This window comes from Sus scrofa, chromosome 13 (genome assembly GCF_054392235.1).
Source record: "Sus scrofa isolate SSC_HxYL_T2T_F1_AM1 chromosome 13, Sscrofa_HxYL_maternal_Yorkshire_Landrace_v2.0, whole genome shotgun sequence".
In the NCBI taxonomy this organism is placed as follows: domain Eukaryota; kingdom Metazoa; phylum Chordata; class Mammalia; order Artiodactyla; family Suidae; genus Sus; species Sus scrofa.
The window spans coordinates 173,143,065-173,170,263 of record NC_139395.1 but is presented as its reverse complement, the minus strand read 5'-3'; the positions used below and the strand labels follow the sequence as shown (position 1 = coordinate 173,170,263).

Genomic DNA, 27,199 nt, shown 5'->3' with positions numbered 1-27,199 from the left:
TATTGAAGTTAGGTGTAAGGTTGAGATTCCACCAGGAAAATTGTAGAATCTCTTTCTCTGGGTTATTTTATTTTATTCTATTTTTTGGTCTTTTTAGGGCCATACGCACAGCATACAGAATTTTTCAGGCTAGGGGTCAAATTGGCTATAGCCACCAGCCTATGCCACAGCCGTGCGGGATCCGAGTCGTGTCTGTGACGTACACCACAGCTCATGGCAACGCCGGATCTTTTAACCCACTGAACAATGCCAGGGATCGAACCCGAGTCCTCATGGATGCTAGGTGGGTTCCTTACTGCTGAGCCACTACAGGAACTCCTCTCTGGGCTATTTTGAATTCTCTCTTTCTGTGTCTAGGCCTGGTCTTTTAAATGGCTTTAGTAAATGGGAATTAACATCAAACACCTGATTTAGTTCTTTAGTTTTGCCAAGTATTATCTCCAAGTGCAAGTGTTTAAAAATATTTCCCTTTTGGGTGGTATGATCTATATGTTGTCAGGGGCTGTTCAGAAAAAAGGAAACAATGAGGGTTTCAGGAGTTGTTTCTTAGCCCAGGTGGTGATGTTTGACATCATTTGGAGTAGAGGGTTTTCTTTTTCTTTCTTTCTTTCTTTTTTTTTTTTTTTTTTTTGGAATGAGGAAAAGTATAAATGTTTAGGATGCACGGCAGCTGGAAGCCAGTGATTGAATGTTGAAGTCCACCATTTTAGGCCTGCCTGAATCACTCTCCCCATGAGATTACAAGCAGTGGGATCAAGGAGGAAGGACCTTTTGCTTGGCCATCCTGGAGATTTTCTCTGGGGTTTCATGCTGTCTAGCAGGTATGTCCTGCTTTGTGGAAAAGGAAAGCCCTGTGTTCTCCTTCCAAGTGCAGAAGTTCTTCCTTCTGCTTTTTGGCTTGAGATTTAATTAAACTCTGGACAAGTGGTGAGTTGCAGCTGCAGGCAATAGTAAAGCAGGGAACAAAAGACAGATACATAGATAGTGGTATTCTAGAAGTTAAGTGGAGTCATGTTTGAGGATCTGAGTGATTTTTTTCTCTACACAGTGAAAATGAAATGAAGTAAATGCCATTTTTGTTGCTAGGAACAACTGGGTCTGTTGGGTCCCTTGGTCAGGCAAATATAGCAAGCCCACTTTGACTTTCTTTTCTTTGGCTCTTGTTTAAACAGAGAAAGATCAGAAGCATCAGATTGTTTCAGACCAAAAGGCTAAAAACACAGTTCTGTAAATGATATAGGAACAAGGTATCATTTCTTTCCCCACTATGATTATCTCAAAATCTTCCAGCTATTTCCCATTGCCTCCCTATCATATCCCAATGACTGTGCTGAGATACATGAGTCCGTTCATCCCTTGGGGGAGTGGGAACCTGTTAGCCTGTCATAGAAGTGGGTCGGGAGCATTGTTTGGTCTAGAGATACACCCTCAGAAATTTTCATAGGCAATATATTTTACGTGTATGTTTGAAGTGTTTATTAGGTAAATATATAAATATTTATGAGCAATTACATTTTTTGTAACTCTATCCTGGGATTTTCTTTCTTTCTTCATATATCAGGAGCCCTAAAAAAAAAAAAAAAAAAAAAAAAAAAAAAGCCCCAGGCCCTAACCTCTGAGATTCTTCAATTGCCTGCTTCACAGGCTCTCATAATACAGTAATGAACATAGAGGCTAATGGAGAGGGCAGACTTCCAGTGACTAATCACACAAAAACTTGTTAAAGAGAAGGTACAAGAGGGGCCCTCTCCTGTCTGGGCCATCAGGGAGGATTTCCTGGATAAAACTGAAAGGCTAGGGGAAGCCAGCCAAGTTTGGAGCAGGAGAGCATTGAATAAGGCAGCACAGGCAGTAGGTCTCAATAACCAATTCATTTTCAGGGACATAGGTGGATTCTAGGATGACTTTCATAGTTTGATTTTGAGCAAGTGGGTGAATGGTTGTGGTAGCCAGCATAGGTAACTGGGGGAGAAATTGTTTTCTGGTAGTGGGTGGGTGAATAAGGATTAGTTCAATTTTGGGATAGGTTGAGAAAGAACATCCTTTGAAACATCAGAGTGGAGGTGTTCTACATGATCTTATATTATAAAAAGGACTTAGTCTCTCATGTTAACTTAGAACTTCACAGTGTATAGGCACTATGCAAGTTCAGTGGGGAATAGAATCTATATGCAGTCCCTGCTTTCAAGGAGCAGTAAAGGAGTTAAATAACCACAGAAGAGTCTAGTAACCCTCTAAGACAACAGCGAGAACAATGTTATAGGCAGTACTTGAATGATTGCTAACTGAATTGTGTAGGGGCTTCTTGGTTTTCTGTAATTGATACCTAAGTGGAATTGCTCATCTGGTTTTACCTTCATAGTTTGAGATGGGTTGAGGACAACATACTGTGGGTTATTTGCTTTCAAATGAATCATTTACATTTTATGAGGTAGAAAATTTGCTATTTGTCTTATCCTACAGAAAAGGAAACTGAGGAGTTCCCATCATGGCTCAGTGGAAATGAATCTGACTAGTATCCACAAAGAGGCAGGTTCGATCCCTGGCCTTGCTCAGTGGGTTAAGGATCTGGCAATGCTGTGAGCTGTGCTGTAGGACAGCAGCTATAACTCTGATTCAACCCCTAGGCTGGGAACCTCCATAGGCCATGGATGTGACCCTAAGAACCAAAAAAAAAAAAAAAAAAAAAAAAAAGAAAGAAACTGAGGCACAGAGAGGTTGAATAACTTGCTCAAAGTCATGTCTCTGGTAAATGGTAAAGTTGGGATTCAGATCTAGTCAGTCTGAATCCAAAGTCCCTCTCCTCAGTTTATCACAAGTTCTGTTCTTTTTACTAAATATATCCCATATAATTTAAGTTATTTTAAAGCATTATTTTTAGTTGCTGTAAAATTACATCATTCTCTAATTTGACATATATTGTTTCTAATCTATATGTGCCTGTATTTATGGTTAGATCCATAGGATAAATTCCTGGAAGTATGTTTTCTGTACCAAGGAATATAAAAGTTTTAAGCCCCCCTAGAACATGGCAAATTCTTTTCCAGATAAGTTTAAACAATTTACAATCTATATGTACTTTTTAAGCCCATGTAGAAGTATTTTTCAGTTTCATATTGTTGCCTAAGCCAAGACAAATAAGAACTCAGTGATTGTATAATAAGGTTGATGGTTAGGAAAATGAATCAGAATCTGTTAGAGCAGAAAGGAATGCCAGCTGTCATGCAGGTTACCTCCTTCTTTTTATTAAGAACCAAGGTTCAGAGAGGTTAGGGGACATAGTCCAAACCATTCCACTAATTTGAGTGGCACTATGTAATACATTGAATCAGAGTCTCTTGGATGGTTTGGATGATTCAGGAATGTGCTACAATGTCCATTTGGGGTCTCAACTAGAGATTTAAGAGTTGTGAATGTTTGAGTTGGCTTTATATTTCCCACGTAAAACTTCACAGTTGTGTTAGAGCTATGTGGAATTAACCCGGAAGGGTCTGCCCCAAATTGTGAGGTCCAGTACTCACCCAAGGTGATAAAGAACTCTTCTGGGCTGGTGGCACTCCTGAAATTCCCTTTCATAAGTTCTCCTGCATCTACCCTACTGTCAGATCCACAGGATGATTATGAACTGTCTTTGTTATTCTATAGATGGTGCAACACCTTTGAACAAAGTACTGCTTATGTAATTTAAAACACATAGTTCAAGACTGGTTTTCTATAATACTGACCAAAAGAAGGAGGATATTTCTACTTCTTATTGCTCGATCCTGTGGCAATCGTGTAAACAGAATTTGCAGTTTGCTTTAGCTTAGTATCCATTTGGATAGGTTTGGTTAAGGTGTTAAACCTCAATGGTTTAATGACAACATAATAAAGAGTTGTTTCTTGCAAAACTCTGGTACAGGCTGGTTGACTGCTTTTATGTTACAGATATGCTGTGCCAAATTTGCCAAGGCGGGATGGGGTAGGGTTGAGGAAGAGAGTTATAGGAGTCATGTAGACTCTTGTCTGGCTCAGCCTGAAAGTGACAGATGCCATAGTACACTGGCCAGAACTAGAAATGTGGTTCTGATTCAAATGGAGAGAGAAGAGTCTGGGAAAATATGTGGAGCAGTACACAGATATTTGATGGACACTAATGGTCTCTTCCACACACTTTATGGTTGATGCTTTGAAATTGCCTACTAAAAAACTTGGTAATTTCATATCATTTCAAGTTTTAAACATAAAGGTAAAACTTTTCTATTCCTTTCTTTCAAATATGCTTAAAGTGCATCTGTTGTTTTGAGTATGTACTATCATTTTAAGAGATAAGTCATTTAACTTCTCTAAACTTGTATCCCAATTGAAAATGTGATTTAACCCCTCATTCATGGATATGTTGTGAACATTAGGTTAGAGATTTCATGCAAAACACTTGACGCCATGACTAGAAGGAGATAAATTGTCAACAAATGTGAATTTTTCTTCTTGTTGGTATTGTTGATATTGTAGTAAATCTATGCTATCAGCAGTATTACTGGATCCTCTGAATCAGTGGTGTATCCATAATGATCAGAAAATAATGTACTTTATGAGAATAAGCCATGTTTTGGCCAGGTTCTGGAAATGACATGTCTTTAATGTTCTTATTTTTGTAGTCATGGGGAATTTCACAGGTCATGCCGTCCCTGGAACCTTCTTCTATATCATGGGTATTTGGTGGACTATCAAGTGCATTATGAAATATTTCTTCAAAAAGCACAAGAGGACTTCTTATCTTGGTTCCAAAGCATTATTCCATCGAATAGAGATTTCGGAGGGGACTGTACTAATTGTAATGGCTGTAAGTGGTGAGTGAATGTTTTCTCTGTTATGTTTTCCTTTGGGGGTATTTTCACATACAAAGAGATGATTCAGTGTCAAAACAAGAAACTGCTAAAAAATAAATTTTTATTAAAAATATTTCTGGGGAGTTCATGTCGTGGCGCGGTGGTTAACGAATCCGACTAGGAACCATGAGGTTGCGGGTTCGGTCCCTGCCCTTGCTCAGTGGGTTAACGATCCCGCGTTGCCATGAGCTGTGGTGTAGGTTGCAGATGCGGCTCGGATCCAGCGTTGCTGTGGCTCTGGCGTAGGCCAGTGGCTACTGCTCCGATTCGACCCCTAGCCTGGGAACCTCCATATGCCGCAGGAGCGGCCCAAAGAAATAGCAAAAAGACAAAAAAAAAAAAAAAATCTCTGAATACATATTCTAATTATAATTTCTGTCTGATCTGTTAGAAGGTTATTCTTCATGTTTATATAAAGGGATACTCCCTTGTGAGTTAGTCATAGCAAATAACTTGCCTTCCTACTCAAAGTGAATGTCTTTTGTAGTATTTGCCTTTAAAATAATTTTATATCAATTATTCTTGATGCATGAAAGAGTCAACTCCATTGGAAATCATTTTTTCAAAATGCAATGAAATAATCACGTAATCCTGGGAAAGCTTCAAGAGTAAGTTGTTACTGGTAAGCTGTAAAAAAGTTCAGGCTGAAGAAGACCTACCTTCTTCATTCATCCTTTTTGTGTGATTGCTAAATTAGAGAGGGAGATTGGGCCGGATGACTTCTAAGGCCTTATTATTGCCTATAAGATTCTGTAAAAATGTTTGGTGTTTTTAGAGTTCTAATTTAGCCTCCTTTGCAAAGGGCAAAGCTTGCTGATTTTCTTTTGGATTTCTTCATGGTTTGTTCATGGTAGTAGGTCTTTGCTATGGCCATCAAATTACGGAGAAACCATTTCCAAAGAAAAGAGTTTCCTTGCTGAATTTTATAGATTAACAAGTAAAGCAGCATCTTTAGGAGAGTTGAACTGTTTGTATAACTGACTAGACTTTATCCTACATTTGTCTGTGCTTTCTCAGTGATCCTTAATTGGGGAGAAGCTGATCTCTAACATTTTTATTCTAAATTACACACTACTCCCTACCCAAAAACATAGTGTGTATGAAGGAAGTAATCAGCCTCTATAGGACTAATCTCACAAATCTAAATCCAAAATTATTCAGGATTTATCTAGTCATTAAATTAAAATGGGAATTAAGACCATCATGGAACTGATCATGGAACTAAGTGGAACCAAGATCATTACCTCTGAAGATCTGAAAAAGCTGTTTCACTAAATTGGTTATCTTTGACTAAAAGTGATTATCCAGTATTTGAAGTTCTAAAACCAACCCAAAGAACCAGTGCTCAGCTGTTAGGGAATAGCCCAGAAAAAAGAATCAGTGTCATAAAAGGACATTATATTGGACTGAACAGTAGACTGAACCTTTTTCATCTTCGTGCTTTCTTAATAAAGTTATGGAAAGGTTACTAAAACTGTGATATGTTCCTCTGCAGGCATGCTTGGAGAACAGTTTTTTCCTGGAGGACCCTACCTGACCTTATATGACTATAAAAACAGCCAGTGGGTCCAACTCCTGGGCTGGCATCATTGTACCATGTACTTCTTCTTTGGGCTGGTGGGTGTGACAAACATCTTATGTTCCACCATCAGGTCACTTCCTGCCTCCTTTGCCAAGTTAATATTTTCAAATGCCTTCTTTGTGGAGAGTAAGTATGGGTATTTTCATATATCTTTCACTGTCATTGGGCATTTGGCTTGCCCTTTACAGTAATATTTCTTTAGTGTCCTGGTGCCGCCTTCATCCATGGGACCAACTATTTGGGCCATGGTGAGCTATTGAGATGTCCTAGACAGGATGCCAAAGATTTCCCTCTCCCTGACTCATTTGTACAACTGGACAAGCACAAACACTCAGTGTGCTTTATTCACATTTCACCTCTGTCTTAAAGAACCATCTACCGTGGTTATTTATCTCTGGTTTGTCCTGGAGATCACCATTATTTCCATTTTTAACAAGTGAAACTAGGCTCAGAGTAGCGAAGCACAGATATTCTCTGACGAGGAGACCACTCACAGCAGAGTAGCTTCTGCACCTGCAGATTAGACTTTTTTTATCCTGATGTCGTAAAACTCCATCATTGCATGATAAATAGGGTCCAAAAAATTCAGTCACATAAAAATGAGTTCCTAACATTTTTTGTTCAGTTGTCCGCCCTGTTAACTGTATAAGGAAACACTGAAAACAAGTATTTGATTTGTTTTCATTTATTTTACATGTAAGAAATAGATTGATCATAGAACTAAAAAAGCCCTGAATTATCAGGGAAGTCATTTCATAATGTCCACCTTGCCTCCCACATCTAAAGATAAGAACTTTTGCCAAACTCTTTGAGAACAAGAGTGAGATAAAAGTTGGGCACCAGCGAGCAACGGCGTGATTCTCATTGTCTCGGTGTTACCACGTTTTGAATGAACATCTTTTCCTCCTTCTCCAAATGAAAAGCATGAATTAGAAGCTGGAATCTGTTCATGGGTTTAAAAAATGTAGTTAGTTACTGCTTCTTGGAAGCTTCCAGAGAATCTTGCCTTCCCATAAAAGTCCAGTTTTATGATTTGTGTGTATTTTTGCTGTCTCCAGTGGACTGAATGTTTTAAGCCATGTCCTGGTCTCATTATCTATCTCTTCACCCTAACTCCTTCTCCCCTGCCCTTATGGTGCTTATTATTCATCCTTTTGTACAGAATGTGCTTTGAAATGTAGTTTGTTGAAATTGTCATGATGTGTTGGAGAAGAGAATAAAGGTTGAGGAAGGGAGAGGAGATTTCAAAGATTCCATCCTAAAGAGGGATTTATGACTCCAAAAGATGCTAGAGGTTTCCGTTATTGTGGGAAGCAGCAGGCATGTGGTATTTTGGACAAACGTGTGTTTTTGTTGTATGTGGAAGGGTTGGGGGAGAAACAGTAGGTTCTCTTGGTATCATTGAAAAAGACAAATTATTTGTTGTCCCTCCATCAGCTTTTATTTTCTATAACCACACTCATGGCCGGGAAATGCTGGACGTCTATGTGCATAAGCTTCTGGTCTTGGCCGCATTTTTGACTGGACTGGTTGCCTTCATGGAAATCATTGCACGAACCAATATAGCTGTGGAGCTTCTACGGACAAGCTTCGTCCTGCTTCAGGGAAGCTGGTTCTGGCAGGTGAGTTGGGCCTCTAGCTAATACATCCGGTGTTTCCACCAATAACCTTGTCTTGGATTAGTGGGTGTTTTGCTCTCGAACATGGAGACTTCCTTCTGATATGTGCTTGTAGTGAGAATGTGGACCTTTGAGAGGTGATGTTTCTTGGAGTGGCCCAGTGGCTCTGGTGTGAGCGGTGACAGAGCAGCAGGGAAGGAAGTGGGGGGCTGTGCATCTTTATCACACTCCTGAATATCCATTATGAAGGAACTCCGAGCCTGCGCTTTTGGTTGGAAGCAGTTCCTGATGCTAAAGCACCTTAGAGCCTAATGAATAATAAGCTTGAGAAACATATGGAAGGCAGGAAAGGGAGTTGAAACAACTATATGCCAGCCACTGTTCAGGACTTTTACATACACATTGTTTCATTTTGTCCTCCCAACAACTTGGGCATTAGGTATTATCATCCCCAATTTACTGATAAAGAAGACTCAGCGAGACCAAGCTTCTTTCCCAGAATCACACAGTAATGAAGGGAGGATCTAAATATGAGTCTTTCTGACTTCAAATCCCTGGCTCTTTTTTCATTTTACTCTGTCAGTTCCCTAACCTTGGAGTGTTGTTGAAAACATGTCCTCCAGTCAGTGAACATATACTTCATAAAGACTGATGAATCATAATGCAATGCATATATATATAGACGTAAAAGAAGTCTGGGGTGAAAGGTGAATGTGGTTTAATCAGGTAAGATTTCTTAGAGGAGGTTTTTAGTCCCTAGAGAGCAGGGACTTGGCATGACAGGTTATTTCAGGGATTTGCATTTCGGCGAGGGGTGATAAGAAAGCACTGGTAGGTGAGCTGGAGGGAAAGGTCATGGTCAAAACAGTGGATAGGAAACTGTGATACTTCAGCATGTTGGGGAGTAGGAAAGCTGCTGGAGCAGAGGCTAGCAGAGAAGGCAATAGATTCAGGGTTATTTTGAAGGATAGATGATATAGAAAACATAACAAATATGTTATAATGTGATAAAGTTGATCATTGGTAACTAGCTGATATACTGAACTTGTTTTGTGAACTTATTTATCATCTGCTGTGAAGCTAAATACAATGGTATATAAAACACGACCATGCATTCCATATCTCCTCATTGAAATGTTTTACTATGTGCATGTGTTGCCAATTCAGAAATATAATTTTTAAAAAATTTAACAGATAACTTCTGATCCAGATGACACAGTAAGTTTATGCTTCAGTGTCTCTCCTCTGTTTCAAACATATAATAATGACAGATAGAGTCTAAAAATACTTAAAAATAAATTAAAAGAAAAGTAAATTTAAAAAAAGAGTGAAAAATACCTAGCTGCAATTAAACAATACGAATAAAAATAGGGCATACCTGTGGGCCAGACTCAGAATAGAGGTGTACAGTTGGGCTAGAGCTGGGCTGCAGGCCTGTGGGCTCCAGGTCTAGGGTAGACAGTAATGCTTGATAGTATGGTTCCAGGGAAACTAAAAGGAAATTAAAGGTTTCCTCTCAGTATGGGGGTAAAGCCAGGTTATTGCAAATCTTTATTTATATTGTTTGTATATTCTCTATTAGTAATTGCTTTTCATTAAATTGACTTTCACTTTCTTTTTTTCCTTTTACAGCCACACCTGCAGCATATGGAAGTTTCCAGGCTAGGGACCGAATCTGAGCCTCATCTGTGACCTATGCCATAGCCACAGCAACGTGAGAGCGAGTGAGACCAGGGATCAAACCCGCATCCTGACCGACACTGTGTTGGGTTCTTAACTTGCTGAGCTGCTGAGTCACAATGGGAACTCCTGATCTTTCACTTTGTGATAGAGGTCTGTTAAATTTTATATTGTAGCTGTGGATTTGTCAGTTTCCCCTTATTTGCAGTTTTTGCTTTATGTTATGAGGCTGTATCCTGCTTATCCTGCTTCTCATTTTCTAGGTTTTTTTTTTTTTTTTTGAGTTGAGTGTTCATTTGTTTTCAGTCTTTCTTGTTTTTAAATAAACACACCTAAAGCTCTAGATTTCCCTCCATAAACTATGATATAATTACTTATCTCCAGTGAGATTTGGTGGGTGGTAGCTTTCACTCCTGGGAAATTTTGAATGTTGCATTTTCCATGTGCTTTCCTCTTGAACTGATGAGTCGTTTAGGGGTGCACTTTTAAGTTTCCAAAAATATTCTTTTTCTTTTTACTGTTCATTTTCAATTCAGTTGCTTTGTAGTCAGAGAAGTGTTCTCTGAAATGTGTTGGGTCTTCCTTTGGGACATAGCCCAGTGTCAGTGGTAGTAAATGTTCCATGTGTTTGGAAAGAAAGTAAATTCTAACTTTGTTGGGTTCAGGATTCTATGTATATTTACTAAATCAAGTATCTTAAAGAGCTAAATGTTCAAATAAAGAAGTTAGAAAGTAAGAACAAAAGGGAAACCTAGAGAGAATTGAAGAAAGAATAGTAAAGATAAGAGCAGAATGAATGAATTTTTATTCCATTAATAATTAACAATTAATTCAATATCTGAGGGAGGAAGCTGTGGGCTGTCACAACTGAGAATAGGTTGGCCTAATGTTGTCCCTTTTGGCAGAGAAATAATGCTTTCATATTCCCCCAAGAGCTTTTCTTTGGGCATAAATCTGAGCTTATTTAAAAATTTTTCCATCTATCAGTATGTCTAGACCAGCATTATTTTTTTTACCTGGTGGCCAGACTAAATAATGCTTGGAGACTTAAAAAAAAAAAAAAATTGAATACCAATGCGAACATGCACACTGGAAGGAAATGAAGTTTCAGCCAGAGTGCCTCTCCCTCCTAATGTCCGCTGACACAAAAATGCCTAGGGACTTTTTTAGGTCAGTGTATTATGCTTCCATGTTTTTTTGCTCTCTGTGGTGTATGAATGTTTATGCCTCAAACTCTATCTCAAGCTAATAATAACACATTACGATTTGCTTTTCACTATATTTTTTCCCTCACTACTTCTCCATACGTGATTAATACTAGCACACAAACAATGTATAAATAAATTAGAGAAAAGGCACACCTAGGTACTTGGAGCCATGAGTATAGAGATGTGAACTGAAGGAGGCAAATGCTCACATTGGCTCTTTTTTTGTAACTCATATATTAGTGATTAGGTAAGAGAGAAATCTAGAGGGAATTCCCCTCCTGACCTATAAAAATGATTTTTTTTCCCCCTGAACCATGTTACAACCATGCGTGTTTTCTCAAAAAACCTAACCATATGATGAAATTTAAAAAAGGGAAAAAAAATCCTTCAAGGCCATTTATTCCATGAATCATATTTTCTGAGTCTGTGTGTGGGAGAATATTTCTAAAGCTCAATCCTGCACTTGGTCATTCCCATGTTTCCACTCTTCATTGTCAGAGCCAGTTAGCAGGTGGGGAAGACAGGCCTGCTGCCTTTGCTCCTCACGACTTTGGACAGTTCCTTCTGTTGCCTCTCCCAGCTCCTCTAATTGCCCCAGTGGCTCCCATGATCCCAGATCTCTAGGCTCACATGAAAACCCTGCCTCACCTTTTTTTTTTTTTTTTTTTTTTTTTTGGTCTTTTTGCCATTTCTTGGGCCGCTCCTGCGGCATATGGAGGTTCCCAGGCTAGGGGTCGAATTGGAGCTGCAGCTGCCGGCCTACACCACAGCCACAGCAACGTGGGATCTGAGTGAGTCTATCATCTACACTACAGCTCACGGCAATGCCGGATCCTTCACCCACTGAGCAAGGCCAGGGATCAAACCTGCAACCTCATGGTTCCTAGTAGGATTTGTTAACCACTGAGCCATGACGGGAACTCTTCGCCTTACTTTTAAGAAAGGCAAAAGTTCATTCGAAAATGACAAAAAGACCCACCTAAGCAGCCGTAGCCTGAGGTCTGATATAGTAGATCAGACACTTGTTGAGGCTTAGAGTGTTCAAAAAGGCGATTAGAGAATAGGATATAAAACACAAGAGAATTCAAACTAACCTATAAGTAATGGATTCCCTGGTTGGTTGCCAATTAGAAGATCATTATTTACATTTTAAATGTGATATTAATGAAGCTTAAACTAGTCAAAAACAGATGTTCAGAAGTGGCATACAATATAGAGCAAGAAAAAAATTCTTTTAGGCCTTTTTTTTAAATTGGAATTTTATATTAGGAATAAAATCAGGACAGCAGATGAAAGAGTGGTAACTGACTTTTATATTTAAGGGAGGATTTAATGGGTTGTGGCATTATCTGGCCTTAAGTTTCAGCTTTCCTAATTTACTTGGGTTTAGCTTGAAATGACTTTGGAACATTTCTATGGCTTTCAGTATAATCACATTAGTTCTGTTCACAGTGGCCTACAGTAAAATCTTTAGCTTTCAATACATCAGCCTCTAAGGGGGTCCCAGTGAGATTAGCAATGGGGGCTGCTCAAAGTTTCTCTTTTCCTGGTGTAAAACAGTAAATGTTTTGACTAGTAGAATTGATGATGACTTGATGGAGGTCATTTAAAAGGGATTTTATTTTGGAAGCTCCAAAAAACAGTTGTGACTATGGCCTGGAGGGCACAGTCTGTGTGCCTCTAGGTCAGGCAGATCTGGATCTGAATTCTGGATCTACATACCAATCATGTGACCGTGGACTAGCTATTCTGTGCATTTAAGGTTTCTCAACAAAAGAACAGAAATATTTCATGAATTGTTGCTAGAATGTTACTTTCCAACCTGAAAATGCCTCCTAACCCAAGGAGATGCTTTTAATTCCGTAGAAAGAGGGTTGAGAAAGCTTCCAGGAGAAGGTGAACTTGAGTTGGAGTTTGGAAGATGGATGAGAGTCACCACTGTGTCTAGTTTGAGCTTTAGGACAGGTGGTGCTCCTCTACTTATCTCCGCCTTAGCTCCTGTATTAGGGTCCTGTGGCTGCAATAACAAATTCCCACAGCCAGGAAGACTTAAAACCATGGAAATTTATGCTTCACTGTCTTGGGAGATAGAACAAAAAATTAATGTGTCTGCAGGTCGATTCTTTCTTGGAGGCTCAAAGGGAGAATTTATCCCATGTGCCCTCCTAGCCAGTTGCCAGCAATCCTCGACTCAAATCTGGAACAAGGCAGGGATGCCCACTCTCACCACTGCTCCTCAACATAGTTTTGGAAGTCCTAGCCACAGCAATTAGACAAACAAAAGAAATAAAAGGCATCCATGTAGGAAGAGAAGAGATCAAACTGTCACTGTATGCAGATGATATGATACATAGAAAACCCTAAGGACTCAACCCAAAAACTCCTTGAACTGATTAATAAATTCAGCAAAGTAGCAGGATATAAGATTAACATTCAGAAGTCAGTTGCATTTCTGTATACCAGCAATGAAATATTAGAAAAGGAATACAAAAATACGATACCTTTTAAAATTGTACCTCACAAAATCAAATATCTCGGAATACACCTGACCAAGGAGGTAAAGGACCTATATGCCGAGAACTATAAAACTTTAATCAAAGAAATCAAAGAAGATGTAAAGAAATGGAAAGATATTCCATGTTCCTGGATTGGGAAAATCAATATTGTAAAAATGGCCATACTACCCAAAGCAATCTACAGATTGAATGCAATCCCTATCAAATTACCCATGACATTTTTCACAGAACTAGAACAAACAATCCAAACATTTATATGGAACCACAAAAGACCCAGAATCGCCACAGCAATCCTGAGAAACAAAAACCAAGCAGGAGGCATAACTCTCCCAGACTTCAAGAAATACTACAAAGCCACAGTCATCAAAACAGTGTGGTACTGGTATCAAAACAGACAGACAGACCAATGGAACAGAATAGAGAACCCGGAAATAAACCCTGACACCTATGGTCAATTAATCTTTGACAGGAGGCAAGAACATAAAATGGGGAAAAGAAAGTCTATTCAGCAAGCATTGCTGGGAAACCTGGACAGCTGCATGCAAAGCAATGAAGTTAGAACACACCCTCACACCATGCACAAAAATAAACTCCAAATGGCTGAGAGACTTAAATATATGACAGGACACCATCAAACTCCTAGAAGAAAACATAGGCAAAACACTCTCTGACATCAACATCATGAATATTTTCTCAGGTCAGTCTCCCAAAGCAGTAGAAATTAGAGCAAAAATAAACCCATGGGAATTAATCAAACTGAAAAGCTTTTGCACAGCAAAGGAAACCCAAAAGAAAGCAAAAAGACAACTTAAAGAATGGGAGAAAACAGCTTCAAATGATGCAACTGACAAGGGCTTAATCTCTAGAATATATAAACAACTTATACAACTCAACAGCAAAAAAACCAATCAATTAATGGAAAAATGGGCAAAAGACCTGAATAGACATTTCTCCAAGGAAGATATACAGATGGCCAACAAACACATGAGAAAATGCTCAACATCGCTGATCATAAGAGAAATGCAAATCAAAACTACCATGAGATACCACCTCACACCAGTCAGAATGGCCATCATTCATAAGTCCATAAATAACAAGTGCTGGAGGGGCTGTGGAGAAAAGGGAACCCTCCTGCACTGTTGGTGGGAATGTCAACTGGTACAGCCACTATGGAGAACAGTTTGGAGAGACCTTAGAAATCTATACATAGAACCCGCAATCCCACTCTTGGGCATCTATCCGGACAAAACTCTCCTTAAAAGAGACACATGCACCCACATGTTCATTGCAGCACTATTCACAATAGCCAGGACATGGAAACAACCTAAATGTCCATCAACAGATGACTGGATTCGGAAGAAGTGGTATATATACACAATGGAATACTACTCAGCCATAAAAAAGAATGACATAATGCCACTTGCAGCAACATGGATGGAACTAGAGAATCTCATCCTGAGTGAAATGAGCCAGAAAGACAAAGACAAATACCATATGATATCACTTATAACTGGAGTCTAATAGCCAGCACAAATGAACATCTCCTCAGAAAAGAAAATCATGGACTTGGAGAAGAGACTTGTGGCTGCCTGATGGGAGGGGGAGGGAGTGGGAGGGATCGGGAGCTTGGGCTTATCAGACACAACTTAGAATAGATTTACCAGGAGATCCTGCTGAGTAGCATTGAGATCTTTGTCTAGATACTCATGTTGCAACAGAATAAGGGTGGGGAAAAAAATGTAATTGTAATGTATACATGTAAGGATAACTTGATCCCCTTGCTGTACAGTGGGAAAATAAAATAAAATAAAATAAAAATAAAAAAAATAAAAAAGAATAGTTTGGGGAAAAGCATAAAAAATAAAATTTGTTTTTTATTAGGGTATAGTTGATTTATAGTTTTGAGTCAGTTTCTGTTGTACATCCCAGTGGCCTAGTCATACATATATACATTCTTTTTCTCATATTATCTTCCATCATGGTCTATCCCAAGAGACTGGATATAGTACCCTGTGCCATGCAGTAGAACCTCATTGCTTATCCATTCTAAATGTAATAGCCTGCATCTGCTAACCCCAAGTCCCCAAGTCCCCATCCATCCCATATCTTGGCAACCACAAGTCTGTTCTCTATGTCTGTGAGTCTGTTTCTGCTTTGTAGATAGGTTCATTTGTGCCATATTTTAGATTATGCATGTAAGTGATATCATGTCTTATTTGTCTTTCTCTTACTGAATTACTTCACTTAGTGTGAAAATCTAGTTGCATCCATGTTGCTGGCATTATTTTGTTCTTCTTTATGCCTGAGTAGTGGTATTCCATTATATATATGTACCTCATCTTCTTAATTCATTCATCTGTCAATGGACGTTTAGGTTGTTTCCATCTCTTGTCGATTGTGTATAGTGCTGTAATGAACATAGGAGTGCATGTATATTTTTAATTATAGTTTTGCTGGATCTCTGCCTAGAAGTGGGATTGCTGGATCATGTGGTAGTTTTGTATTTAGTTTTTGAAGGAACCTCCATAGTGTCCTCCATAGTGGTTGCACTAATTTACATTCCCACCAACAGTGTAGGAGGGTTCCCTTTTCTCCACATCCTCTCCAGCATTTATTGTTTGTAGATATTTTGATGATTGACATTCCAACTGGTGTGTAATGATACTTTATTATAATTTTGATTTGCATTTCTCTAATAATTAGTGATGTTGAGCATCTTTTTGGGTGCTTTTTGGCCATCTGTCTGTCTTCTTTGGAGAAATGTCTATGTAGAGCTTTGCCCATTTTCTCGTAGTTTTTTTTTTTTTTTCTTTATTTTTGTCTTTTTAGGACCTCACCTGTGGCACATGGAAGTTCCCAGGCTAGGGCTTAAATTGGAGCTGCAGCTGCTGGCCTATACCATGGCCACCGCAATGCCAGATACAAGCTGTGTCTGTGACCTAAACTGCAACTCACAGAAATGCCAGAACCCTAACCCACTGAGCAGGGCCAGGGATAAAAAACATGTCCTCATGGATGCTAGTCGGCTTTGTTACTGCTGAGCCACTATGGAACTCCTGATAGGTAGTATTTTTTGATATAAATCTTCATGAGGTGTTTGTATATTGCAGAGATTAGGCTCTTGTCAGTTGCTTCATTTGCAAAGATTTTCTCCTATTCTGTTGGTTGTTTTTTGTTTTTTTAATGGTTTCCTTTGTGTTAAACTTTTGAGTTTAATTAGGTCCCTTTGGTTTACTTTTTATTGTCATTATTCTAGGAGGTAGATGAAATAAGATGTTGTGATTTATGTCAAAAGCGTTCTGCCTATGTTTTCCTCCAGGAGTTTTATAGTATCTGTCCTTACATTTAGGTCTTTAATCCATTTTGAGTATATTTTTGTATATTGTGTTAGAGAATGTTCTAATTTCATTCTTGTACATGTAGTTGTCCAGTTTTCCCAGCACCACATATTGAGGAGACTACCTTTCTTCCACTGTATATTCTTGCCTCTTTTGTCATAGATTGGTTGACCATAGGTAGTTGGGTTTATTTCTGGGCTTTCTGTCCTTTTCCATTGATTGATATTTCTGTTTTTGTGCCAGTACCATGCTATTTTGATGACTGTAGCTTTGTAATATATCTGAAATCAGGGAGCCTGATTCCTCTACTCCATTTTTCTTTCTCAGGATTTCTTTGGCTATTTGGGATCTTTTGCATTTCCATACAAATTTTAAAGTATTTTGTTCTAGCTCTGTGAAGACTATCATTGGTAATTTGATAGAGATTGCATTAAATCTGTGGATTACCTTGGGTAGTATAGTTATTTAGACAATATTGATTCTTCCAATCCAAGAGCGTAGTATATCTTTCTATATCTTTCTATATGTTTGTGTCATCTTTGATTTCTTTCATTCACATATTATAGTTTTCAGAGTATAGGTCTTTTGTCTCTTTAGATAGGTGTATTCCTAGGTATTTTATTCTTTTCATGTGATGGTACATGGGATAGTTTCCCTAATTTCTTTCTGATCTTTCATTGTTAGTATATAGAAATTTAGTTGATTTCTGTGTATTAATTTTGTATCCTTCAACTTTACCAAATTCATTGATAAGCTCTAACCATTTTCTGGTAGTGACTTTAGGGTTTTCTAGGTATAGTATCATGTAATATACAAACAGTGAAGTTTTACTTCTTTTCCAATTTGTATTCCTTTCATTTCCCTTTTTTTTTCTCTGATTGTCATGGCTAGGACTTCCAAAACTATGCTGAATAACAGCGGAGAAAGTGGACATCCTTGATGGTGAAAAACTGAAAACATTTCTTCTAAGATCAGAAAAATTGATCTTTAGATGTCCTTAACACTTTTTTCAAAAATATGATCTTGAAGATACTGTCTATTTTACTGAAACAGGCAACAGGTATCTTATCTGTAGCATCTCAGATAATGGGAGATATTTTAGTTACCATTTATCTTGAAATGAGGCATTTTGAAATACACTATCTTTGAAAATATTGCTGGAATTTTTTAATGTGTGCTTTTTGTTTTAAATTACAGATTGGTTTTGTCCTTTATCCCCCCAGTGGAGGTCCTGCATGGAATTCAGTGGATCATGACAACATTATGTTTCTCAGCATATGCTTTTGTTGGCATTATGTATTAGCCATTATCATAATTGGAACAATTTATGCCTTTGTCACCTGGTAAGTTAGTGATTTTTGTTTATGAAATATCTACTTTTTGGTATGTAATGATCGATACTCAATAGTTCTGAACTTTATGTTCAAAGAGGTATCTTAACACTCCACAAAACAGGGAATATAGCAGAAAATTAGCTGCAAACACAAACATTTCCAGTAAAAAGAATAAATGTTGGTTTAGGAGTTCCCTTATGGCTCAGTGGGTTAAGGGTCTGGTGTCACTGCTGCAGCTTGGGACGCTGCTGTGGTATAGTTTTTATCTCTGGCCCAAGGAACTTCTGCATGCCATTGGATCAGCCAAAAAGAAAAAAAAAAGAATAAATGCTGGTTTAAAGTTAGAATAGCTGAAACGTGTCTCTGCTGTGCTTCTAGTCTTTGCATTACCCTTCAGTACACTCTTCTGTACCTCCCTGTCTTTGCACATGTTGTTTTCTTTTCCAAATGGTCCTCTCCACCCCTGCAATTGCCCTCCATTTGTCCATGTGCACTTTCCAAGATGTGTCATTTTTGAACAACATGTATGTCTCCCATTAAATATCTGATTAATTTGACATTTACTCTAATATTTCTAAGATGTAGTTGAATCATATATGTTTTTCCAAGGACTCTGATACAGTTTTCCATGATGGATAAGGAGCAATATATCAGATTGACAAGAACCCATATTCCTATCTCTGCTACTTGTCAGCTCTATGACTCTGGATAAATTATTTAACCACACTGGGTATCAGTTTTGTTGTTTGCAAAATGGGGATAACGGCACTTAATGGGATCATGTCTTTAAACTGCCTGAGACATAAAAGTTTACAAAGATTATTCTCCTTCTTGTGTGTATGTGTGTGTGTGCGTGTGTGTGTTGTTCGTTCCTGTGACAGATTTTTTTTAAATTGAAGTACAATTGACATATACCATTATACTAATTCAGGTTTACAACATAATGATTCAGCTCTTGTATACATTGCAAAATGCCCACCACAATTGATCTAGTTACTGTCTGTCACCATATATATAAAGTTACAAAAAATTTTCAGTTGTGATGAGAGCTTTCAAGATTTACTTTCTTAGCAACTTTCAAATTTGTAATATGATATTATTGATGATAGTCACCATGCTATATATAACATCCCTATGATTTATTTATTTTATAACTGGACATTAATGCCTCTTGTTCCCATTTTGTTTGCCATTTTGTCCACCTCCCGCAACTCTGGAAACCACCAACCTGTTGACTGTAGCCATCTGTTTTGTTTTGTTTGTTCATTTGCTTTTTAGGTTCTACAAATAAGTGAAATCATATGGTACTTGTCTTTATCTGACTTATTTCACTTAGCATAATACCTTCAAGGTCCATTTAATTCTTTTGTAACTGAGTATTCTGTTACTTATATAAACATAAAATATTTATAAATATTATATATATAAAGATCTATATAAAACATCTTTTTCTGGAGTTCCCATCGTGGCTCAGTGGTTAACGAATCTGACTAGCATCCATGAGGACGCAGGTTCAATCCCTGACCTTGCTCAGTGGGTTAAAGATCCGGCATTGCTGTGAGCTGTGGTGTAGGCCAGCAGCTATAGCTCTGATTTGACCCCTAGCCTGGGAGCCTCCATATAAGATGGGTGTGGCCCTAAAAAGGAAAAACAAACAAACCAAAAACCCATCTTTTTTCATTCATCCATTGATAGATACTTAGGTTTTTTTCTATATCTTGGTTATTATAAATATGATGCAATGAACCTAGGGGTACCTATATTTTTTTGAATTGCTGTTTTCATTTTCTTCAGATAAATACTCATAAGTGGAATTGCTAGATTGTGTTATAGTTCTATTTTTAATTTTTTGAGGAACCTCTAAGCTATTTTCCACAGTAGCTATACCGATTTACATTTTCACCAACAGTTCATGAGGGTTCTCCTTTCTCCATATCCTTGCCAGCATTTATTATTTCTTGTCATTTTGATAATACCCATCCTGCAGGTGTGAGGTAATATCTCACTGGGGATTTGCATTTCCCTAATGATTAGTGATGCTGATGAGCATATTTTAATGTGCCTTTTTAATTTTTTAAACTTATTAATTTAATTTATTTATTTTTGCTTTTTAGGGCTGCATCTGCAGCATATGGAAGTTTCCAGGCTACGGGTTAAATTGGAGCTATTGGTGTGTGCCTGCACCACAACAACAGGGTATCTGAGCCACGTCTGCAACCCATACCACAGCTCACGGATCCTTAACCCACTGAGCGAGGCCAGGGGTTGCTAGTCAGGTTTATAATCCACTGAGCCACAACAGGAACTCCCTAATATTCCTTTTATAGTCCTTTATATGTCTTCTTTGGAAAAGTGTCAATTCAAATTATCTGCATATTTTTAAATTGGAATTTTGTTGTTTGTCATTAGGTTGTGTGAATTCTACATATATTTTGGATATTAATCTTTTATCACTATAATTTATTAATACCTTCCAGTCAGTAAATTTCCATTTTATTTTGATGTTTCCTTCCTTTATGTTGATGTTTCCTTCACTGTGCAGTAGCTTTCTAGTTTTATGTAGTCCTATTTGTTCAGTTTTGCTTTTGTTGCCATAGCCTTTGGAGTCGGATCCAAAAAATACCACCAAGGGCAATATCAAGGAGCTTACCACCTATGTATTCTCCTAGGATTTTTATGGTTTTAGTCTTACATTCAAAACTTTAATCCATTTTGGGTTAATTGTTGTGTATGATGTAAGATAGTGGTAGAATTTCATTCTTCTACATGTGGCTCTCCAGTTTTCCTTGGACATTTTTGAAGAGACTGGCCTTTCCCCACCCTATATTCTTGCCTCCTTTGTCATAAATTAATAGACCATATATGTGTGGGTTTATTTTTAGGCTCTCTATTCTTGTCCATTGATCTGTGTGTCTATTTTTATGTCAACACCATACTGTTTAGATTACTATGGCTCTGTAATATAGTCTGAAGTCAGGGAGCATTATGCTTCTCTGATTTGTCTGATTTGACCCCCAGCTTTGTTCTTCTTTTTCAAAATTGCTTTGGTTATTCAGGATCTTTGTGGTTCCATACAAATTTTAGGATTGTTTGTTCTACTTTTGTGAAAAATGCCTTTGGAATTTGGTAGGGATTGTGCTGAATCTGTAGATTGTGTTGAGTAATATGGACCTTTTAAATAATATTAATTCTTCTAATCTGTAAGCATGGAATATCCTTCAATCATTCCAGGAAACTGTTTTCAGTTTCTTTCACCAGAGCCTTATAGTTTTCAGTGCATAGATCTTTCATATTCTTGGTTAAATTTGTTCCTAGGTAGTTTATTCTTTTTTTTTAAATTTTTTTAAATCTCTTGTCTTTTGAAGGCCACACCTGTGGCATATGGAAGTTCCCAGGCTAGGGGTCTAATTGGAGCTATAGCTGCCAGCCTATCCCACAGCCACAGCAATGCCAAATCCGAGCCACATCTGTGTCCTACACCACAGCTCACAGCAATGCCAGATCCTTAACCCACTGAGTGAAGCCAGGGATCAAACCTGCAACTCCTGGTTCCTAGTCAGATTCGTTTCCACTGTGCCATAACGGGAACTCCAGTTTATTCTTTTTCATACAATTATAAATGGGATTTTTTCTTATAGTACATTGTTAGCATTATTAAAAATGGAACACATTTTTGCATGTTGATTTTGTTCCCTGCAACTCCATTGAATTTGTTTATTAGTTCTAACAGTTTTTTGGTGGAGTCTTTAGGGTTTTCTATATATAATACCATGTCGTCTGCAAATAGTTACAGTTTTACTTCTTCCTTTTCATTTTGGATGCCTTTTGTTCCTTTTCCCTGCCTAAATGTTCTGGCTGGGATTTAGAATGCTGTGTTGACTAAAAATGTCAAGATTGGCATCATTGTTGTATTCCTGACTTTAAGGAAAAAATTTTTCAGGATTTTGCCACTGAGTATGATGTTAGCTGTAAGCTTGTCTTGGCCTTTATTATGTTAAGGTATATTCTGTCTATACCCAGTTTGTTGAGAGTTTTTATCAAAATGATGTTGAATTTTGTCAAATGCTTTTTCTTTTTCTATTGAGATAATCCTATGATTTTTATCCTTCTTTTTGTTAATGTGATACATCACATTGATTGATTTGTGGATGTTGAACCATCCTTGCATCCTTGGAATAAATCCCACTTGTCAGGGTATATGGTCTTTTTAATGTATTCTTGAATTCAGTTATCCAGTATTTTGTTGAGGATTTTTGCACCTGTGTTCATCAGTGATATTGGCTTGTAATTTCTCCCTCCCTCCCTCCTTCCTTCCTCCTTCCCTCCCTCTCTCCCTCTCTTCCTTACAGCTCTTGGCATACTGTTAAACATATATTAGGCACTCAATAAACACTTATTTTATGTTTCAATAGATCTGTTTCAGAGCTATTCAAATATAGGCTTCATTTGTTTGGAAATCATGTTTTATGTGGTTTTTAGTTTTTCTCTCATACTTCTTTTAAATATAAGACCAAGAGCTCATATTAAGATAAGATTAAGTATAAACTTAAGCAGTATATTAAAAATTCAGTACCGACTTTCGGTGAAGTCATGTGCAGGACAGTTCAATACTGTCATTGTAAAGAGCTTTGAAAAATCTGTTTTTCAGGGTTTGACTGTGAAATAGATTGTAATTCAGTTGTAGGTGATGGGTTTTGAGGACATTATATCAGAATCTATTTGACAGAGCACAAAGATCACAAACAAAGAAACAAAACTGGGTTATGGAACTACTGCCCTCAAATCTCTGAAAAATGAAGCTGTACTTCCTAGCTTTCTAGAATGATGGTTCAAATATTGTTTCATCTAGTCCCATGCCTGGAGTTCTTATTGTGAAAGCTCATAGGAGAGACTTGTTTGGAAATCTTATTTTTCTAAAAAATAAATTTCATTGAAGTATAGCTGACTTGGGTAGTTGTATTAGTTTCAGGTGTACAGCAGGTGTACATACATCCATTCCTTTTCAGATTACACAGTATTGAGTATGTTACCCTGTACAATACAGTTGGTCTTTAGTACCTATCTATTTTATATATAGTAGTGTGTATATGTCAATCCCAATCCCCTAATTTACCCCTCCCACCCCACATTTCCCCTTTGGTAATCATAAATTTCGTTTCAAAATTTTTAAGTCTGTTTCTGTTTTGTAAGTTCTTTTGTATCATTTCTTAAATTCAACATATTAGTAAGCTTATGTGATATTTGTTTTTCTCTGTCTAGCTTACTTATGATAATTTCTAGATCTATCCGTGCTGCTGCAAATGACATTATTTCATTCTTTTTTATGACTGAGTGATATTCCATTGCGTGAATCACACACACACACACACACACACACACACACACACTTCTTCTTTATCTAATCCTTTGTTGATGGACATTTAGGTTGCTTCCAAGGGTTGGCTATTATAAACAGTGCTGTAATGAACATAGGGGTGAATCTATCTTTCCAACTTATGATTTTCTCTAAATATGTGCCCAGGAATGGAATACTTGTGGAAATCTTAGTATATGTTACACTATATTTCGCATCAAAACACCACTGCTGTAGAGAACTATTTCAAAAGCCCCTTGCTGTGGACAGAGAAATATTGCCCACTTTTGGGCAATAATTCATGTGAGCCATTTTGAAGAACAAAATAGAGATGACCAAATTCCAGGCATATGATAGTTTGCCTTCTGAAAGTTTGATTTCCAGAGGGAAATGTGGAAGTATACCCACAGTCTCATCTCTGCTCTTATATAAATTGAAGAGAGCATATGGGAACAAAAACACATCCACACCCTGACCTTAGTTCCTTGGATCTGTGTTATTCCAGGAACCAGCAATTACCCCACCATGAGTCTGTCCCCAGTGGCCATTTTGCATGTGCCAATACCAAGGGCTTCAGGATGCAGGTAGCACTTGAACATGCCTCAGCTTTGCGGTTTGTCACAACAGCAGACACAATCCAGAGAGGAGGTGTAGGAAACAGGAGGCATGACTAGGATTTGTGTTAACAATTAATTTGTCATATGTAGACAATGCTTTGTTTTATTTTTCACGAGTCACCAGGAATGAATCTAATGAATGTATTCACTATTTAATCCCTTTCATTTAGCTTGCATTCAGGTTGTGCAATGTGGAGATAGCTATGTAGTTTTAAAAATGGCACGCCGTCCCAGTTGGCAACTTACTCAAGACTGTTAGCCTTTCACAAAAACAAAAAGAGTTGAGGAGTTCCTGTCATGGCTCAGTGTTTAACGAACCTGACTGGCATCCATGAGGATGCAGGTTCACTCCCTGGCCTCACTCAGTGGGTTAAGGATCTGGCGCTGCCTTGTGCTGTGGTGTAGGTGGCAGATGTGGCAAGGATGCCGAATTGCTGTAGCTGTGGTATAGGCTGGCAGCTCCAGCTCCAGTTGGACCCCTAGCCTGGGAACCTCCATAAGCAGCGAGTGCAGCCCTAAAAATAGAGAAAGACAAAAAAAAAAAAAAAAAAAAAAAGAGAGAGAGAGAGAGAGACAGAGAGAGAGAGAGAACATTGGTAGCAACATCAATGGTCAATTATCAAGGTAGTTGTCTTGGAATGGTTTTTCTTGGCTCTGGAAGAGTCAGCAGATGTTACTGATACTGCTCAGTTGTTGCGTGTTGGAGGAATTCATGCTGAATTGGAAGTGACTGGAGAATTACCTCTGAAGAGATGAGTGATATGAACTCCTGGGACATTGCTACAGAGCCCATTGATTCATCAAATGTGTGGTGAGCCACTATTGTGTACGGACATTGTTTTATACTCTAGCTAAGGTCAGGGCAATAAATAAGATAAAGTCTCTGCTCTTATGAAGCCCATACTGTAGTGGGATTCAGAGAACAAGCAAGGCCATTGCATATTGAGAGGGGTGGGATGAACCTTCACTGGAAGAAAAAGGCAGAAAATATGTAAAGGTACAGATAGGCTGGAGATATTTTTCATAAAATGAGAATGACTTTGATGATTTGGCTTATCATTTTGTTTGTGTATCCCTATGTATTCCTGGAAGTTGACTTGCTTTATTGACATGGTCACAGCAAGTGTCTTTACAATAATCGTGCACAGGAAAATCTTTGCCTAGTTCCTGCTTCATCAGAGAAGTGGAGAGCCTACTGAGTTTCTGCTGCTAAGAAGCCTCACATATTCCGATGTCAAAAATTCTAATTTCCCCAGACCTACAGATTCTCTTATCTATGAAAACAGTCACAAGAGTTGAGGTCACTTCTTTCAACTTCTTAATTCATCGAGGACCATCACACAGAGTTGGGTAGCCTGTGGCAGCACAAAAGTACCCCTTTGAAGACACAGTAAGAGCTGCAGTACAGACTTGACTTGGGGCTTGACAAAGGGAGGCAGGTGCCTTCACACACTTCCTTCCCCAGAGAGGGCTCCTTTTTATAACACACAGCTGACCTCTATTTCCTTTGGATTTGCTACAGCCCAGAGATTCTCATGATTGTTTTAGAAATGATTAGTCATAAATTATGAACTTGATACAAACAATCATGGTACACATTCAGGAGTTACATTGTATCTGTTTACTTATATGCTGCTTTCATTCACAAAACATTTTCCAGTAGCTCCAAAGCCAAATAAAAGTGATTTATTTTGGGGAGGGGCCTCTTCTATCTGCACAGGTAATTCAGAGTTTGTTGTATTGTAGCTACTTATTGCTTTGGGTTTTAATTTTAAACAGCATAACACGGGATGCCTTTAATTCTCCTCAGGTTGATTGAATCTCGACTTAAGAGGTTCTTCCCCTCAGAAGTTGAACTCCTGAAAAACACTGAACGAGAACAAGAATCAGAAGAAGAGATGTGACTGTGATGGGCGCCTAGTCTTTCTGGATGAAATCATTCTTTTTTTTTCAATATTTTTAATCAAGGTTTTTTGTCCCCCCCCCACCTTTTGTTTGAGAACAACTGGCTAAGAAATGATGCTTGGGGTACTGCTTGTATTTCCAATTTTGTTGAAGTATTTGAATTTAAATGTTTTATTTTGGGGTTTGAAAATACTTTGAATGTTAATACGTCAATCATGGCGTTTGGGGCTTGGAGCAGCTTTTCCCTGGTCATCTAACTTGATGCCCATGCTATGAAAAATACTTGTTTTATTTGCCTTATAGATATATATGCTCAAGGTTCCTGTCTTGCTACCATTTGTAACTCGGTAGAGATGGAATTACACTTGTTTATCTTGTTGCTGCAATGAGAAATAAATGAATGCATGGACCTTGGTTCAGACACCTCAGATCTTTGTTTTAGTTATTTAACTGCATCCCACCTTGATGTCATGAAGAAGAAGCTGTGTGGCACTGAAATGCCTTATTGTGAGACATCTCTGTCCATAGCGCCTGCGTCTTCCTCTGGGAAAAGCGAGCCAGAAGTCATCCTGAGTTGTGCATTCATTCAGAGAAGATAAAAGGGCTGATCTGTGATTGCAAAAGGACACACTCTGGCAAAGCCATGAGCATTTGAGAAAGGAGCTATGATGTTATTTATAGAGTAAAAAGTCATCACACAGAATAGTATGGCCACCGTGCATCCCCTCTGCTGAAATAACTGAAGGGTTAAAACAAGGAAAAGCCTTTTATGGAATATCTGGGTAAAAAGTCAGAGCTCTTACCTTGTCAGTGGACAAAGTAGCCCCCAATGGGAGAGTCAAGGATTCTTGTTTCTAATTCTGGCTCTATCATTAACCAGCCTCTAGGGTTTTAACATTAACTATTTCCTCTCTGAAGTGAGGGAATTGGATTGGATGAATCATGGGGCCCTGCCTTTCTGTCACATTTTATAAACCTACAGTCTCTGAGACAAAATCAAAGCTACTTTAGTACCACGTGAGAAAGGCCAGTCTCTGCTGTGATAGAAAAATGAGGAGGGCTGCAGGAGCCGACGATGGTTGACTTGAACATGGAGGGAAAGAGACTGTCTAGTGGGTAGCTGGATGTGACACATGAGGTCTTTTGTGTTTCAAAAGTGCTGACAAATTCAGAAAGCTG

The 27,199-nt window shown here is 38.2% G+C and overlaps 1 protein-coding gene across 4 annotated transcripts in view; it reads left to right on the top strand.

The window, feature by feature from the left end:
* TMEM45A (transmembrane protein 45A) overlaps nucleotides 1–26,448 on the top strand; it is a 96,960-nt gene extending 70,512 nt beyond the window's left edge. For all 4 annotated transcript variants that reach the window (XM_003132703.4, XM_013981108.3, XM_084991592.1 and 1 more), the window contains exons 2-6: nucleotides 4,638–4,829; nucleotides 6,364–6,576; nucleotides 7,888–8,072; nucleotides 18,009–18,154; nucleotides 25,926–26,448. In XM_003132703.4, the coding sequence (XP_003132751.2) occupies nucleotides 4,640–4,829; nucleotides 6,364–6,576; nucleotides 7,888–8,072; nucleotides 18,009–18,154; nucleotides 25,926–26,019 (828 nt within the window). In that variant the 5' untranslated portion in view covers nucleotides 4,638–4,639 and the 3' untranslated portion in view covers nucleotides 26,020–26,448. The remainder of the gene's footprint in view (nucleotides 1–4,637; nucleotides 4,830–6,363; nucleotides 6,577–7,887; nucleotides 8,073–18,008; nucleotides 18,155–25,925) is intronic.
* The last annotated feature ends 751 nt before the right edge of the window (nucleotides 26,449–27,199 follow it).